Source organism: Tupaia chinensis, unplaced genomic scaffold (genome assembly GCF_000334495.1).
Source record: "Tupaia chinensis unplaced genomic scaffold, TupChi_1.0 Scaffold000634_1, whole genome shotgun sequence".
Taxonomy (NCBI): Eukaryota; Metazoa; Chordata; class Mammalia; order Scandentia; family Tupaiidae; genus Tupaia; species Tupaia belangeri.
In genome coordinates, this window is record NW_006160154.1 from 464379 (window position 1) to 481077 (window position 16699).

The window sequence follows — 16699 nt, forward strand, 5'->3', positions numbered from 1 at the left end:
TTCTCTTATTATTATTATTTGATATTGCCAGAGGCATGCACACTCACCAGAGAGAGTAAACGCACCCCTGCAACAGGATATTGTCACACTGCAATCCTTTTTTCTCCATTTCTCCATCCCATCAGAATTTAGAGCATGCATACATTTTCACGCTGCATGTTTTTCAAGCCACTGGGTTGGAATTCAAACCATGGTCAGCCATATGAGATCCAGCTCCCAATGCATAGTGCTTAACCACTGCGCTATGAGGCTGGCCCAGTATTACCTCTTTATCAATCAGAAAATCACTGCCTCTGTCCTAGTACAAAATTTCTTTTCTGAAAGATTCCTCATAGAAAAAAAATTATGTTGGTTTCAACTTAAATGCAATTGATGTACATTTTATATTAACAAGAAAAGTATTTTAAATGTCTTTAAGTTTATATCAAAATGTTTTATACCTGGAATACATCATTGTCCTACTTCATATATGATTAAAGTGCAATTTAAGATAAAATGTTTTAATGGAATGCTTAATAATTTAAATGATTTCTGTGTGGAATTCACATTAGGCTATTAATTTTTATGACACTGTTAAACATAAATGTAGAGAGAATTATAAAATTGATTACTAAGGATGGGGACAGTTTTAGTTTAATTACATCCTGAAGATTAAAGCTACATAGATAATTTACTATACGCTCTTTATTTTACTTAATATTACCCAACCTTAGCCATTAGCTCATGTAAGACCCTTCCTCTTTTGAGACTCAACCACTCTTCTATCCTCGACTATTGTTTGCAGATGTCTTATTTTGATCTAGCAGTTGTGTCCTTACCTACTACTCTAGTTGTATTCTTTCTCTCCATCCCATCAATAATCTAGCTGCACAAGTTTTGACTTCTCTAACTCCGTTGATTGTGGCCTTCTCTATAGTTTAGCCCTCTGGATTTCGATTATCAATAGCACATTTATACTAGTAAAATGTTAAATAATCATATCCAGATGTCTGAATATAACCTTCTCTCTTTCCAACTTCTGTACTCTCTACTTTCCCATAGGTGATATTGAGACCTCATTCTCTTGACCCTTCCTTCTCTTGCAGTCTTAGCCTCCTTCTCGCTTTAATTCTGAGCCCATCCTTGGTAGGCTGCTTAATTGGTCACATCTATTTCCTTTCTTGCTAACAGTTCCTTTTTCTCTCTCGCTTTGCTACCATGTCGTTCCCAAAAAGTTTTCAGTTCACAGTCTGTGAAGCACTATCGAGATAAATTATCTGACTGGTTGAATTGATGCTACACAAGTCTGTGTTATGTGAACACTTCTCATCAGTCTTACACACTTCTTTCCTATTTCCTACTCAGACCACCTCACCACCAACTCTTTATTTTATGCTTTAGTTTCCCTGAAAACAGAAGCTTTTTCTAGAAACTTCTCTAACATTTCTCTTCCTTTTTACTAATAAATTTATTTTCACTTATACATGTTTTTATCTTCTTCTGTGTCAGTGACAAAATCATTCAATATATGCTATAATTACATTACCTCTCACCTTTCTGAGCATTTGTTTCCTGTATTATAGATCTTAATTTCCACTTTTTCTCTTTTTTAATATGCTGTCTTCATTTGTCATGTAATATTTACTTTTGCAATAAAAACACAAGCTCTTTGGAGCTGGGAATGTTAAGTCATGTAGTTCCTTGTATCTATTAGATATTTATATCTAATTACATTAATATATTTTATAAATATTACATATAGGCATATAGTTCAAATAAATTATATTTCTTATCTTTCCTTGCTATAGATACTCTACCTTAGTGTATGTCTTAGTTTTTCATGGTTCTTAGTAATCTGGCTTTTTTTGGGGGGTAATTGGTATAAACCTTTATTACACTATTTTTTGGTGACTGGTTGAAGTCTCTCTTGAATAGTATATTATACTACATAATTTTAATATGATAATTAATGTAATGCTTAAATTGGTTTAAGCCTGTATTATAATATAAAGAAATACTACTACATTTTCTTCACATCCATAAGCCATGTCTTAAAATGTCAAGAAATCCTAGTCTTAACTGATTCATTTAATGTAACTCCATCACTATATAGTATAATGTTAGAGAATGTTCTTTAATATTTACGATGATTATCATCTTAAGACACCATCAAGCAAATCAGTATATGCATATAGTAGTTCCAGAAAGGGAAGAGAGAGAATGAAGAAGAGACTATTGAAGAAATAATAATCAAAACTTTCAAGCAGCTCAGTGAATTCTACATAGGAAAAACCACAGGAGGCCCAGTGAGACACATGATCAAACCATTGGAGACAAAGAGATACTTTCAAAAACAGCAAGAGAAAAGTGACTCATCTCATACAAAGGATCTTTAGTAAGATCATTAGCAGATGTGTTAACAGATTTCTTAGCAGAAACCTTGGAAGCCAGAAGGCAATGGTATGATATACTTAAATTTGGGGAAAAAATTTAAAACCTGTCAACCAAGAACTCTGTATTTGCCAAATCTATCTTTTTAGAATAAAGAAGAAATTAAGACTTTTCCAGATAAACAAAAGCTGAAGGAATTTATTGCCAGTATACCTGCCCTATAAGAAATGCTAAAGAGAAAATTTCAGACTGAAAAGAAGGGACACTAGACAATAACAATGACAATACATAAAAAACTGAGTATCAGTGAAGGTAACTTTATAGGTAAATATGAAAGCCAGTATCATTGTACTTTTTGTTTGGTTTATAACTTCTTTCTTTTCCCCATATAGTTTAAAAGGCACATGTATAATTACAGATTTATGTTAGTGGATGTATAATGTATAAAAATAGAACCTTGAACAAACATAATAAATATAACAATATAAAGAAAGAGAGATGGTGATAAAGAATAAGGTATTTGTATACTATTAAACCAAGTTGGGGAGTTAGGAACACTGAAGACCTTCTACCAAGACTTCACCCTCTTGCCCCTAGATCTAGCCAGGAGCCAGGATAAGCCAATCACCAGTCAATCTGTATCTGAGTTCTGAAGCAACCCCTTTTAGGGATTAGGACCACTGAAGACCTTCTGCCCAGACTTCACCCTCTTGCCCCCCAGTCATCAGCTATCTAGTGTATTCTAAATGGAAAATCTCATTTTATCTACTGTATTTATGTACAGCGAATGAATGTAAATTTTAAAAAAAATCTAAGTTGGTTGAGGCCAGCAGGTGGTGTGGTGGTTAAGGATGCTGGATTCCCACATGGCCAACTACAGGTTCATTCTGGACCTGGCGGCTTGCTTTCTCACTTTCCCTCTCTCTCTCTGGTCAAATTAAAATGATAATAGTAATAATAATAATTAATTAATAAAGTTAAATGAAGACATGCTTAAAAAAATAAACTAAGTTAGGTGACCAGCAGATGGCATAATGGTTATATTGCTGGACTTCCACATAGTCAACTGTGATTCGAGTCCTGGGCCCAGTGGCATACACTCACCCCAGGCGTGTGTGCATGCGTGCCCAAAATCCTGAGAGGAGAATGGAGGAGAAGGAATTGGAGTGTGGTCATTCCCCCCCCAGGGGGTAATTTCTCTCCTTCTGTGTCTATGTCTCTCCAGCCAGCACATGTGTTCTATAGCAAAAATCTCTAAAAATAAAAAACAGTTGGTATTGTTCAAATTAGATCATTATAAATTTGACATGTTAATCATAACCTCCACAGTAATCATTTTAAAAAACTACAAATATTCCAAAAATGAGAGAAGGGAATCAAAATAGTGCACCATAAAAAAAATCAGCTAAATACCCAAAAGGGGCATTAATAGAAGAATCAAGAACAAAAACCATATAAAACACACGGAAAACAAGTAGCAGAAGCAAATTTTTCTACATCAGTAAGCACATTAAATGTAATTGTATTAAACTTCCATTAAAAACACAGAGATTGGCAGATTGAATAAGAAAGTCAGGGTTGGGCTGGCCTCATGGCTTGGTGGATAAGGGAGCCAGATCTCACATAGCCAACTGTGTGGTTCAAATCCCAGCCCCAGTGTGGCTTGAAAAACACACTGAATGCATGTGCCTGCCTGCCTCAAATCCTGATAGGATAGAGACATGAAGGAGAAGGGATTATAGTACAAAAGTTTTCCACTGGATAAGTCTCCCTGTCCTTATCTCTATCACTCTGTCTCTCTCTCTCTCTAGCAAGTTTTCTCTGGAAAAATTAAAAATATAAAAAGAAAGAAAATCAGGATCCATCTATATGGTATTTGTAAGAGATTTACTTTAGATATAAGGACACAAAGATGTTGAAAGTAAAAGGATAGAAAAATAGTATTCAGAGAGAGCTAGATGACTATATTATGTCAAACAAAATAGACTTTTAAATCACAATAGGTTACAAATAACAAAGGATGTTATAAATAGATAACAGGTTCATTACTACAAAAATGTATAACACTTAAAAACATATGAAAATGAAACAAAGGAGCTCCAAAATACAGGAAGCAAAAATTGACAGAATTCAAGGGAGAAATAGGCATTTCTACAATAATAGTTTGAGAGTTCAACATCCTACTTCATTAATGGAGAAAACCCCAAATAGAGATCAATAAGGGCATAGAGAACGTAAATAGAACTATAAATCAGATCGCCCTAACAGTCACATACAAAGTACTCAACCCAACAAAAGCAGAATATATAGTCTTCTCAACTGCACATGGAACATTGTCTAGGGGAGAGCATATGTTAGACTACAGAATAAGTTAGTCAATTGGAAAGATTGAAATTATATATCTTTTCTTATCACAATACTAGAAATCAGTAACAAAAGGAAAATATAAAAATTCACAATTATGTGGAATTTAAACAATATACTCTTAACCAGTGGATCAAATATTAAATCACTAAAGAAATGAGAAAATATCTGAGACAAATGAAAGTGAAACAATGTACTCTAACTTATGGAAAGCAACAAAAGCAGTCCTAAAAGGGAAATTTATAGCTATAAAAACATTAGAAGAGATCTCAAATTAATAATTAAATACCTTAAAGAATTAGAAAAAGAAAAATTAAACCAAGCTAGCAGAAGGAAGGAAATAGTTAAGATTGAGCAGTGGTAAATAAAATGGAGAATTAAAAAGTCATAGAAAAAAATTAATGAAACCAAAAGTTGATTTCTTTGAAAAGATCAACAAAATTGAAAAGTCTTTAAGTGGACTAAGAAAAAAGAGAGACGAGTCAAATTACTAAAATCATAAGTGCAAGTGGGGGCATTATTACTATTTTAATATACATAAAAAATAATTATTAGAAAACATTAACAGTTTTACACCAATAAAGTAGATAACCTATGTAAAATGAACAAATTCATAGAAACATAATCAACCAAAACTGACTCAAGAAGAAATAAGAAATCTGAATAGACCTATAACTAATAAGGAGGTCATCAGAAATATTCCAACAAAGAAAAGCTCTGGACCACATGGCCTTACTGGTGAATTCTACCTCATTTCAAGAATAATTTACACCAGTTGTTTGTTTTTTTTTTTTTTTTCCAAACTCTTCAGACATTTGAAGAGGAGGTACCATGGCCTAACTCTGTCTGTAAGGCCAGCATTATCATTATGCCAGAAGCAAACAAAGACCTTACAAGAGTACAGACCAATATCCCTTATGAATGTTAGTACAAAAATACTCAACGAAATACTAGCAAATTGGACTTAGCTGCATATTAAAAAGATTACACAACATTCCTAAGTGAGATTTATTCCCAGAATGGAAAAATGAAAATTAGTCTATGTAATACACTACATTCATAGAATGAAGAAAAAAACCACATGATCATCTTATCTCATGCAGAAAAGGCATTTGACAAAATCCAGCACTCTTTTGCGATTTAATAAAAAGAAAGAAAGAAAGAAAGAAAGAAAGAAAGAAAGAAAGAAAGAAAGAAAAAACAACAACAATGTCGAAAAAAATCCACTCGATAAATTAGGAATTGAAGGAAGCTTCCTTGGTCCAATAGGTAGTGTTGAGGTTAAGGTGCTGGATCATACGTGGCTGACTGCCCAATTTGAGTCCTGGACCCGGTGGCTTGAAAATCACATTGGACATGTATGCATGTGTGCCCAAGAGGAGAAGGGATTGCGGCATGGCCATCCCCCCAGGGATGAAGTGATTTCTGACTTTTCCTCTGTGTGTGTCTCTGGCACGTGTATGTGCCCTATAACAAAACTAAAAAAGAAAGGGAAAAAAAGGAAAAGAAGAAGGAAGCTTCTTTTAAAATACCCATGGCTATCAGGGTACTCGACAGTGAAAGGCTGAAAGCTTTTCTCTTACGATAACGATCAAGAAACAAAAAGTATCAGGACCAACAGTTGGCATAATGGCTATGTCGCTGGACTCGCATGTAGTTGACCGCAGTTTGAGTCCCAGACCCGGTGGCTTAAACTCATGCTGGGCACGTGTGTGTGAATATTAATATCTTTGTCTTGACTGATTGGCATGGTAATTATACTGGAAAAAGAAATGATATACGTTGTAAAGACATGTGACTAAATGTAATATAAAAATACAATAATACAAATATAAAAAATAAAGTTTTTGGAAAGTAGACTGTCAGTGTCTATCAGACACTTAAATGTGATGAAGCAGACTCAGCAATTGTACTTTCAGGAAATAAAGAGTAAAATTTTACTTTATTCCTTTGGGATGTATGTCCAGTAATAATTATTAAAGCATTGTTTATAACAACAACAACAAAAAGAAGCTAAACTTAGAATTATCATATGATCCACCAGTTTTACTCATAGTTATATATACATATACCCAAAGGAATTGAAAACTGACACTTGAACAGAACTTGTACTAGCTTGTTTATAGCAGCATTATTCATTTAACCAAAAGGAGGAAACAACCCATGTATTCATCAATGAACGGATTTTTTTTTTTTTTGAGAGGTTTTTGCTATAGGGCGTGTGTGCTCGCCAGACAGACAGAGACAGACAGAAAGTGAGAAATCACCCCCCAGAGGGGATGGTCACACCGCAGTCCCTTCTCCTCCATTCTTCTCTCGGGATCTTGGACACGCACGCACACGTGCCCGGCATGAGTTTTAAGCCACCAGGTCCGGGACACAAACCGCGGTCGACTATGTGGGAGTCCAGAAACATAGCCATTACGCTAACTGCTGGTTCCCGCGAACGGATTTTTTAAATGTGGTAGGGCCAGCAGGTGGCATGGTGGTTAAGGAACTAGACTCCCATATGGCCGATCTTGGTTTGAGTCCTGGACCTGGCAGCTTGCTTTCTCAGTTTTCCCTTCTCTCTCATTCTTATACTCTATAGCAAATTTAAAAATAATAATAATAACAATAATAAATTAAATAATTTTTTTAAAAAGTGGTGTATATTGGGTCATCAGGAAAGTCATGATGCATTTTTGCATAAAAAATATGTCACAATTTTCCAACAACCTACTACATGCAATAGAATATTATTCCACCATACAAGGAAAGGAAGTTCTGACACATGATACAACACAGAAGGACCTTTAAAACATATGCTAAGTGAAAGAAACCAGACATAAAATAACAAATATTATGATTCCACTTACACAGAATGTCTGAAATGGGCAAAGTCATAGAGTCAAAAGTAGATTAGCAATTACTAAGGACTGGGGAGGTTGAGTGGAAAATGAATTATTGTTTAATGGTTGCAGGGTTTCCGTGTGATGTTATAATGTTTGGGGACAGTAGTGGTTATGGTTGTACAATATTGAGAATGTAAGTAATGTCACTGAATTGTACATCTAAAATGGTTAAAATGACAAACTTTATGTTATATATTTTTTATCATAGTTTTAAAAATTAATGTAATATACTAAAGCCATTGTTATTTTATACTTTACATTGCTGAATTGTATGGTATGTGAATTATATCTCAGTAATTCAGCTGTTTTTTAAAAAGGATGCATACCACACGATTTCATTCACATAAAGCTCATAAACAGGCCAAATTGACAGTGTTAGAAATCGGGATAATGGTTACCTTTACAGAAGTAGAAGGATAATGGTGGTATTCAGAAATATAAACTAATAGTAATAATACTGCTTGGTAAGTGCAATGCTAAGAGATTCTAAGGCATTAGGGAAGTACATAGAGCAGACTAATCCTGCCTGACAGATGAGTATGAAGAGATATTGGTATAAACCTCCAAGCAGCTATTGGTGTATGCAAAACCGAAGAGTGTGGCAAATGGGCAAATATAGGGAAGTCTATACTTGTATTTGGATTTACTGTAGCATGAAATATTAGGCAAGATGTGGTGGAAGAGAATTTGAAGAGGCAGAAAAGACTAGAAAGTAATCTGAGTTAGAATCTTGGATTAGGGGCCCGCAAGTGGCATGGTGGTTTAAGGGTGCTGGACTCCCACATGGCCTACTGCGGTTTGAGTCCCAGACCTGATGGCTTGCTTTCTCACTTTCTATCTCTCGATAGATAGATAGATAGATAGATAGATAGATAGATAGATAGATCTCCCTCTCTAGTCAAATTAAAATAAATTAGTAAAATAAATAAAGTTAAATAAAATAATTCTTAAAAAAAAAAAAAAAGAATCTTGGGTTAGCATGCAGGTGGAGAGGAGATGCCATAGTTTGGGGGAAGTGATATGGTTAGGTTTGTATTTTCTGTAATAGATTCCTATGGGTCACTATACAAAAATGGACTTGAAGGGCTTTGCCCAAATATCAGGGCTTTGATTGAAACCCAGATCTCTGATTCCAAAGCTAGTAGGTTTGCCATCTAAAAATGATAGAAACTGAGGCTGTCTTGAAAGGCATTGGGTAGGTAGAGGAGAGATGTAAAAAGTGAGAAAAGCATTAAATTGTTCTCCAGGCTTTTATTTCCTCAAATCTTGATATTCTTAGATATTTTTAATAGTACTCTTTAGAAATTCTGGTTATGGTTATTTGTTTGAAAATAATTTGATTTAGTTTTAAAGGAAAAAATATGAATAGAATTCTTTTTTACTCTCTGTTGATGAAGTCCAATTATTCAAACACAAAATAAAATATTACTTCTTTGGCACTAAATTTGCAAACCTAAGTATTATGATTAAATATTAAAGGTTCCTCAAAAACCTACAAATAGAACTACCATATGATCCAGCAGCTCCATTCCTGGGCATCTACCCGAAAGATAGGAAAATACTCATTTGGAAAAACACTTGCACATCCACATGTATTGCATCATTACTCCCATTTGCAAGGACATGGCATCAACCCAGCCATCCAAGAACTGGTGAATGGATTGAAAAAGTGTGGCACAAAACGTATAGAATACTACTACACCATAAAAAATAATGAGACCATGGCATTGGCAAGAAAGTGAATAGGGAAGATTTAATGCTAAGTGAAGCAAGCCAGACTAATAACGAGAAGCACTGTATGTCCTAATACATGCCAAATGTCTGCACTTTATAGCAGAAACTGAAACGATTGGAAGGTTTAAATGCAGGGAGAGCAACTGTGGATACTAGACACAATCTAGAAGGGGATGGAAAATGAGGGACAGGAGGGGAAAAAATCAAGGGAGAAAAAAGAAAGGAAAAACATGTAATGGAAACAAAAATAGAAAATTACCTGTTGATAATAATGTGTATGGCAATATCTTTGACAGGACTAATGCAATATACTCATGCCCAGAAAGTCTACTTTGTATGCTGTAAAGATGTACAGTAACTAAATGTCACGAAAAGAAAAAGAGTTGAAAAAAGGTTATGGCAAAATAGTGGTCATGTGTAAAATAGAATGTAGTGAGTTTTAACCAAATATGTTATATGGTTCTCTTAAGAATATCTAAATAAAGGCATGAACTAAATGAACATTAAAAGACTCTTAAATGTTCTAATATAAATATGACAGGTAATAAGGAAAGTATCTATCTTCTATTTTTGATAATAAGAATGATCTAACAAGAGCCAACTTCATAGCCTAAAGGTTAAGGGATCCGGATCTCACATGGCCAGTTACAGTTTGAATCCCAGCCCCAGCAGTTTGAAAAACATGCTGGGTGCATGTTTGTGCATGCTCCAAATCCTGAAAAGATGGAGTAGAGGAGGGAGTATGGTGTGACCACGCCCCCACTAGAGTGCTTTCCGGCTCTCCACCAAGTGCACCCACTTTCTGGCAATTAAACAAATTAAATGGTAAATCAAATCAAATCAAAATTTAAAAAGATCTAATAGCAGGTCAAAAAGTAATTGGGAGACAGTGCGGCTATATAGCTTGACAACACCTTTAAAACACCACAGATTTCTTTTGTTTCATCTCTAATTTCATGTAACCTTTCTTTTATAGGCCCACGCAAGTGAAATGGCAGCTGATGGTAGCTAGTTGTTTTAGAAGAAGTGGTAAATGCTTTAATTTATTTACTTTTTAAATATATACTTGCTTCTTTTAGGTAATTATGCATGTAACTGTTCTGGTTGCATATTTGTTTATTAAAACACTCACTTTTCATAACTACACTTACTTGAAGTATTATATAAAATAAAAGGTGTTTACAAAATTAGTAAATATAATAAAAGGCGCTTACAGTCCGTTCTCAAGAGAGGTCTCCCAGTACCGCTTACCTCTGATTCTAGTCATCAAAATGCACGTTAGAAGCAGTGAGCACTTATTGAGAGCCTCCTGTGTGCCAAATGCTTCCTAGCTCTACTTCAGTTAGGTTTCACAAGTCTTTGAAGGATTAGAATAGCCGTCACTCTTGGGACCAGCAGTTAGCATAATGGCTAGGTCGCTGGACTCCCATGTAGTCAACCGTGGTTTGCGTCCCGGACCCAGTGGCTTAAACTCACGCCGGCCGCGTGTGCGTACGTGCCCAAGATACCAAGAGAAGAATGGAGAAGAAGGGATTGCAACATGGCTATCCCCGCTGGAGGGTGGTTTCTTGCTTTCTGTCTCTCTTTGTCTGGCGAGTGCACGTACCCTATAACAAAAACCTCTTAAAAAAAAAAAAAAAACGAATAGCCATCACTCTTCTTTTTTTTAGAGAGCAATTTTTGCTATAGGATGCATGAGCTCGCCAGAGAGACAGAGAGACAAAGCAAGAAATGACCTCCAGGGTTGATGGCCACGCCACAATCCCTTCTCTTCCATTCTCCTCTTAGGATTTTTGGCACACACGCACACATGCCCAGTGTGAGTTTCAAGCCACTGGGTCCAGGACTCAAACCGCAGTCAACTATGTGCAGTCTAGCAACGTAACCATTATGCCATCTACTGGTCCCTAGTCATCCCTCTTCTATAGTGATGCCCATAGAGATTCATAACTTGTTTGCTAAGGTCTTACTAAAAGTCTTTTACCCAATTTCTTTCTTTTTTTTTTTTTTTTGGAGAGGTTTTTGCCATAGGGCGCGTGCGCTCGCCAGACAGTCAGAGAGAGACAGAAAGTGAGAAATCACCCCCCAGGGGGGATGACCACACTGTAGTCCCTTTTCTTCCATTCTCCTCTCGGGAATTTAGGCATGCATGCACATGCACCTGATGTGAGTTTTAAGCCACCGGGTCTGGGACTCAAACTGCGGTCGATTACGTGGGAGTCCAGCGACAGCCATTACGCTAACTGCTGGTCCCGACCCAAACTTTTTTTTCCTATTCTTTGCTGCTATGTGAAACTATTTTGTTATAAGACAAACTTTCTATAAACTATTTTTTAGCTTATTTATTTCTTCCATGAATGAAAGCGAGTGAGAGACAGAATCCCTAACAGGGTTTTGCCACTGTGACTTATGCCCAGGCCTCAGTCAGCCCTGGATCATGGGCGTATGCATGTCCTGCAAACTGAGAGCAGTCTCTAGACTTGAACCAAGAGTCTTCCCGTGTGGATCAGCCTGGAGGGCATCATGTTTTACCACTGCTCCACTGGCTAGCCCACCTATACATTGTTCAATGCTTAAACATTATTTGTAGATGTATTTTTTCTTTTCCAATTAAATGAGTGATGTTGAAATGATAGTGAATCACTTAAATTATTTTGAAATTTCTCAGTTGTTTATCTAGAATAATCCTTTTTAGGAAATTGAATGGATTTTCGCTTTCACCATTAAATATTGTATTTTAAGAGATGAAGCTAAGTTTCAGTTATCACCTATCTTTACACTTTATTTATTTATTTATGCTCTAACCCAAATTTATTTCTACTCTTCTAAGAGTTATATTAAGAATAGTGTATATAGGGACCAACAGATGTAATGGTTACGTCGCTGGATTCCCATGTAGTTAACCGTGTTTTGAGTACCAAACCTAGTGTCTTAAAACTCATGCCATGTGCATGCATGCCCAGAATCCCAAGAGGAGAATGGTGATGAAGAGATTGCAGTGTGGCTATCTGCCCTGGGGAAGGGGTGATTTCTCACTTTCTGTCTCTCTCTCTCTCTGTTTAGCGAGTACACATACCCTATAGCAAAAATCTTTAAAAAAATAATAATAATAAAAATAGAGTATATATGTTCATGACAGACATGAAAACTTTCTACTACATTGTTAAAGTGTTCCCCAGTGTATTGGGTTAAAATTAATATTTTACTGAATTCAGTTAGTTTCTATAATTAGTGTGTTATATTTTTCTCTTTTTTCTATTTATAGGTAACTACCAAAAAGCACTAGATACTTATAAAGATATTCACAGAAAATTTCCAGAAAATGTTGAATGTAAGTGACATTACATTTCATAACTTTGAAGGTATAGATTCTCATATTTTATCCTCTAATGTATAATTACATTGTATACATAAATACCAACCTATCCTTTATAGTACATCTGTTTAAATGTTTTCCAAGATTAGAAAATTTGGCTAAGTATACATTTTTATTTTTATTTTATCTACATTTATTTTATGCTGACTGTAGTCCCATGCCGTAAGTTTTTGTTTCTTCCATTTCTTCTGGGATATCTTTTTCTTCTGTGTAACTTGCTCTTCTGGTTTAGGAATAGTTTGTTCCTTTTCGATGAGGATCATTTTGATGAGGCAGGGGGAGCTCATTTATGGGTTAATCCGCCCATGACCTCTACAAGTACCCAGCGCATCTTGGGTACCTTGTTCACTTGAATATGTTCAGTGACCAGAGAATCTACCTCTAATCACTTGAGTTTAGCATTACTCTCTGCATTTTTTAAGCATGTGCAGGAAAAATTCAGCACTCTCTTTGGGCCACCGACCTTGTGTCCAGCCCCACTGTTTGGCCTGGGCACATCTACCAATCCCAACATTGTAGCAACAAAATGGCACACACTGTTTCTGCAGAATAACATCCTTCAGATACTTGGTGGCTTTTCAAATATGAATACCTTTGGTGACCTGGGCAGTTTCTTAAAGTGAACCTGAAGATTTAAACCTCTTGATTTGCATGACTTTGTGGGGTTCTCTGGGTCAAGTGAATAGTGAACCATTTTCAAAGATCACCTAAGGCCACTTACAAGAAAAGGAGGCTAAGTATACATTTTTATATAACTCAATTGTTGAGTGGATTTAATCATACCAATGAATTATTTTCGATAGTAAATAAATCTGTCTTTCTAAGTTTTATCAAGTTTGGCTTATTGATTTTGAGAGTTCATAAACCATGGTATGTTTTATGTGAAAGGCTTTTTTTTTGATTACCCAGAGCATGTGCTGTCGCCACAGAGACAGAGACAGAGCGGGAAAGTGAGAAATTGCCCCCGACAGGGAATGAACTTGCTGCAGTCTCTTGTTGTCCTTTCTCCTGTCATGATTTTGGATGCACACACTCATACCCTGTGTATTTTTCAAGCCGCTAGTTTCAGGACTTAAACAGCACAGCTAGCCATGTGGGATCCAGTGCCACATGGATCCCACCATACTACCTGCTGGCCGACAAAAGGCATTTTGAATTGCCCTTTTTTGGGTATTTTTAGAGCGCTTATGCTCTTGCTGCAGAGAGTCAGAAAGGAAGTGAGAAGGCACCTCCCATAGACCATGAAAAATGATCATGCTGCAATTCCTTCCCCTCCATTTCTCTGTCCTTTCAGGATTTGGGGCATGCAGGCACATACACCTGGTGTTTTTTTCAAGCCATCAGGTCCAGGACTATAACTGTATTATCAGCTGTATGGCATCTAGCCACCTTACCTACCATGCCACTGGCTGGCCCAGTCTACAACTTTTACAGGTCGAAAAAAGAACTTAAAGAGTTTATAAAAATTAACATTAACAAATGTTACATATGCCTTTTAACATTTCTCCCAGCCAACTGAGTTCATTGATTTGTTAGTCTTTCAACACAGTGCATTTATTCTTTTCCTAAACACATTTTTCACAATTTAGGTCTGCGTTTCTTGGTTCGTCTCTGCACAGATATTGGATTAAAAGAAGTTCAAGAATATGCCACAAGACTCAAGAGGTTGGAAAAAATGAAAGAAATAAGGGAACAGGTATCTCATATGGGCCAAAAACTGCTATCTGTTAATTTTCAAAATGTCAGCCTTCTATAGCTCGAACATGTGAAGTTAGGAACATCTATCAGAAAATGGAGTTGAAATTTTTTTCTGCTCTAGCATAAAAGAAATAACTAAAATTCTAATTTTAGGATAAGAGAGTCTAATCAAAGTGGGTTCCCAGTGGAAGGAAGTACAGTGGGTTCCTTATAGTCTTTTGTGGGTAGTTTCAAACAAATACTTGTAATTTTCCACAAAATTAAAAAATTACAGGTTAATTTCAAGACTTTTTTTTTTAAGAGTTTTTTGCTTTAGGGCACTTGCACTCACCAGAAAGACAGAGAGAGACAGGGAGATAGAAAGTGAGAATTCACTCACTGGGGGGATGACCATGCCACAATCACCTCTCCATTCTTCTCTAGGGATCTTGGGCTTGCGTGCACATGCTCCCGGCGTGAGTTTAAGCCACCGGGTCTGGGACTCAAACCGCAGAGTCTAGCAACATAGCCATTACGCTAACTGCTGGTCCCAAGACTTAATTTTAATCAAAGAGACCATGGGAGGCAATTACTTGAAGCTTTAACAATAATGCTTTTTCCTTTAAGCTATTTGCTTATATAGCAGGACATGCTTCTGAGGAACATATTAACATTCATAGAGATTTTTAAAGTACGTTTCTATATTTCATGAAGAGTGTAGAATAACAGTGTTGTTATTTTTTGCTTCTTTAAAAGAATAGTCCTCCCCTAAGCTTAAATTTAGAATATTAATTTTTAAAGAATTTTTTAAAACTTAACTTTATTTACTTATTTATTTTAATTTGACCAGAGAGAGACAGAGCGAGAACAAGAGTGAGAGGGAAAGTGAGAAAGCACGTCTCCAGGTCTGGGACTTGAACTGCAGTCAGCCATGTGGAAGTCTAGCACCCGCAACCACCACGCCATCTGCTGGCCCTCTAGAATATTAATTTAATATGTTTTTTCTGTATCTGCCTTTTACAGAAAGAAAACACGTTCTTTAAGTTTATATAGCTATATTGAAGATAAAATTCTAAGTAACAAATTAAATCAGTTAATTTTTTTCTTGTAGCATTGTAAACATATAGTAACAAAAGACCTTTTCAAGAATGTTATTTCAGTTGCAGAGAACATCTACACTACACATTTGCTTTCAAAATGTGGTTATCTAATTTTTTGCTTTTAAGATATGATCTGATCATTCTCTTAAAAGTTGTAAAAAGAGGGACAAACAGATAGCATAATAGTTGGGGGTGCTGGACTGCCACATGGCCAACCATGTTTTGACTCCTGGTCTGGTGGCTTGCTTTCTCACTTTTCTCTCTCTCTCTCTCTCTCTCTTTCATCAAATTAAAACAAATAAATAAATAAAGTTAAATAAATGATTCTGTTTAAAAAGTTGTAAAAAGAATATCAATATTAACAGATTTTTACTTTAAAAGCCCTATAAAATATCAAGTTGGTATTAAAAGCCATGCTAGAGTTTATAGTTAAAACCTACTATAACAAGCCAATTTAATATCATGTACTAAATGGTAATTAAATTTATATAATTTGTGTGAAAGTTTTTTAAAATGTAAATTGGTATAAATGGACATTCAAATTACAATAATTGGCGTCATAATCACTGTCAATTGTGTTTCATTAATAAGAAAAGGAAGAAATGTGTATTTCAAACCAAGAACTTTCTTCGGGACTCAGTTTCTTGTTATATAAAATTCCATAATATAGAATGTGCTGTGGAAAGAGTCAAATTCATTAGACTTCATAAGTTTGATCATCAGCAGTTTGTTAATTACCTTGAACAGTGAACACAAAACTTCCAAGAAATGGATCCTAATACACTTCTTGCAACGTACATATGCATTCCCATCTCTGGTTAAGTAGACTTCCAGAGTTGACCCCTTTTAAGTTCCCTGAGAATTTCCTTGTAGCCAGTTCACAAGGGATCTTAATCTTTAGAAAACATTGATTCCATAGAATTTGTGGGAAATGAACTTGAGCAGTAAAGACCAAAACATTCTCTTTTTAAAGAGATTTTTACTTGGGGCCAGATTTTTCATTGATAGTATAGTGGTAAAACATGACACTGCACAAGGCTGACTCCCATCAGAAGGTTTCAGGTTCATGTCTGGAGACCTCTCTGAGTGTGCCCGGGTGTGTATGTGCCCATGATCCAGGGCTGGCTGAGGCTGGGGTGAATCCTGGGGTCAAGACCTGTTAGGGGTATGCTGTGTCTTCATCT

The 16699-nt window shown here is 35.9% G+C and overlaps 1 protein-coding gene across 2 annotated transcripts in view; it reads left to right on the forward strand.

Annotated features, from left to right (window-relative positions):
• Nucleotides 1–16699, forward strand: part of IFT88 (intraflagellar transport 88) — a 152477-nt gene that overhangs the window by 76264 nt on the left and 59514 nt on the right. For both annotated transcript variants that reach the window (XM_006159502.3, XM_014592010.2), the window contains 3 exons: nucleotides 10339–10391; nucleotides 12628–12693; nucleotides 14328–14434. In XM_006159502.3, the coding sequence (XP_006159564.1) occupies nucleotides 10339–10391; nucleotides 12628–12693; nucleotides 14328–14434 (226 nt within the window). The remainder of the gene's footprint in view (nucleotides 1–10338; nucleotides 10392–12627; nucleotides 12694–14327; nucleotides 14435–16699) is intronic.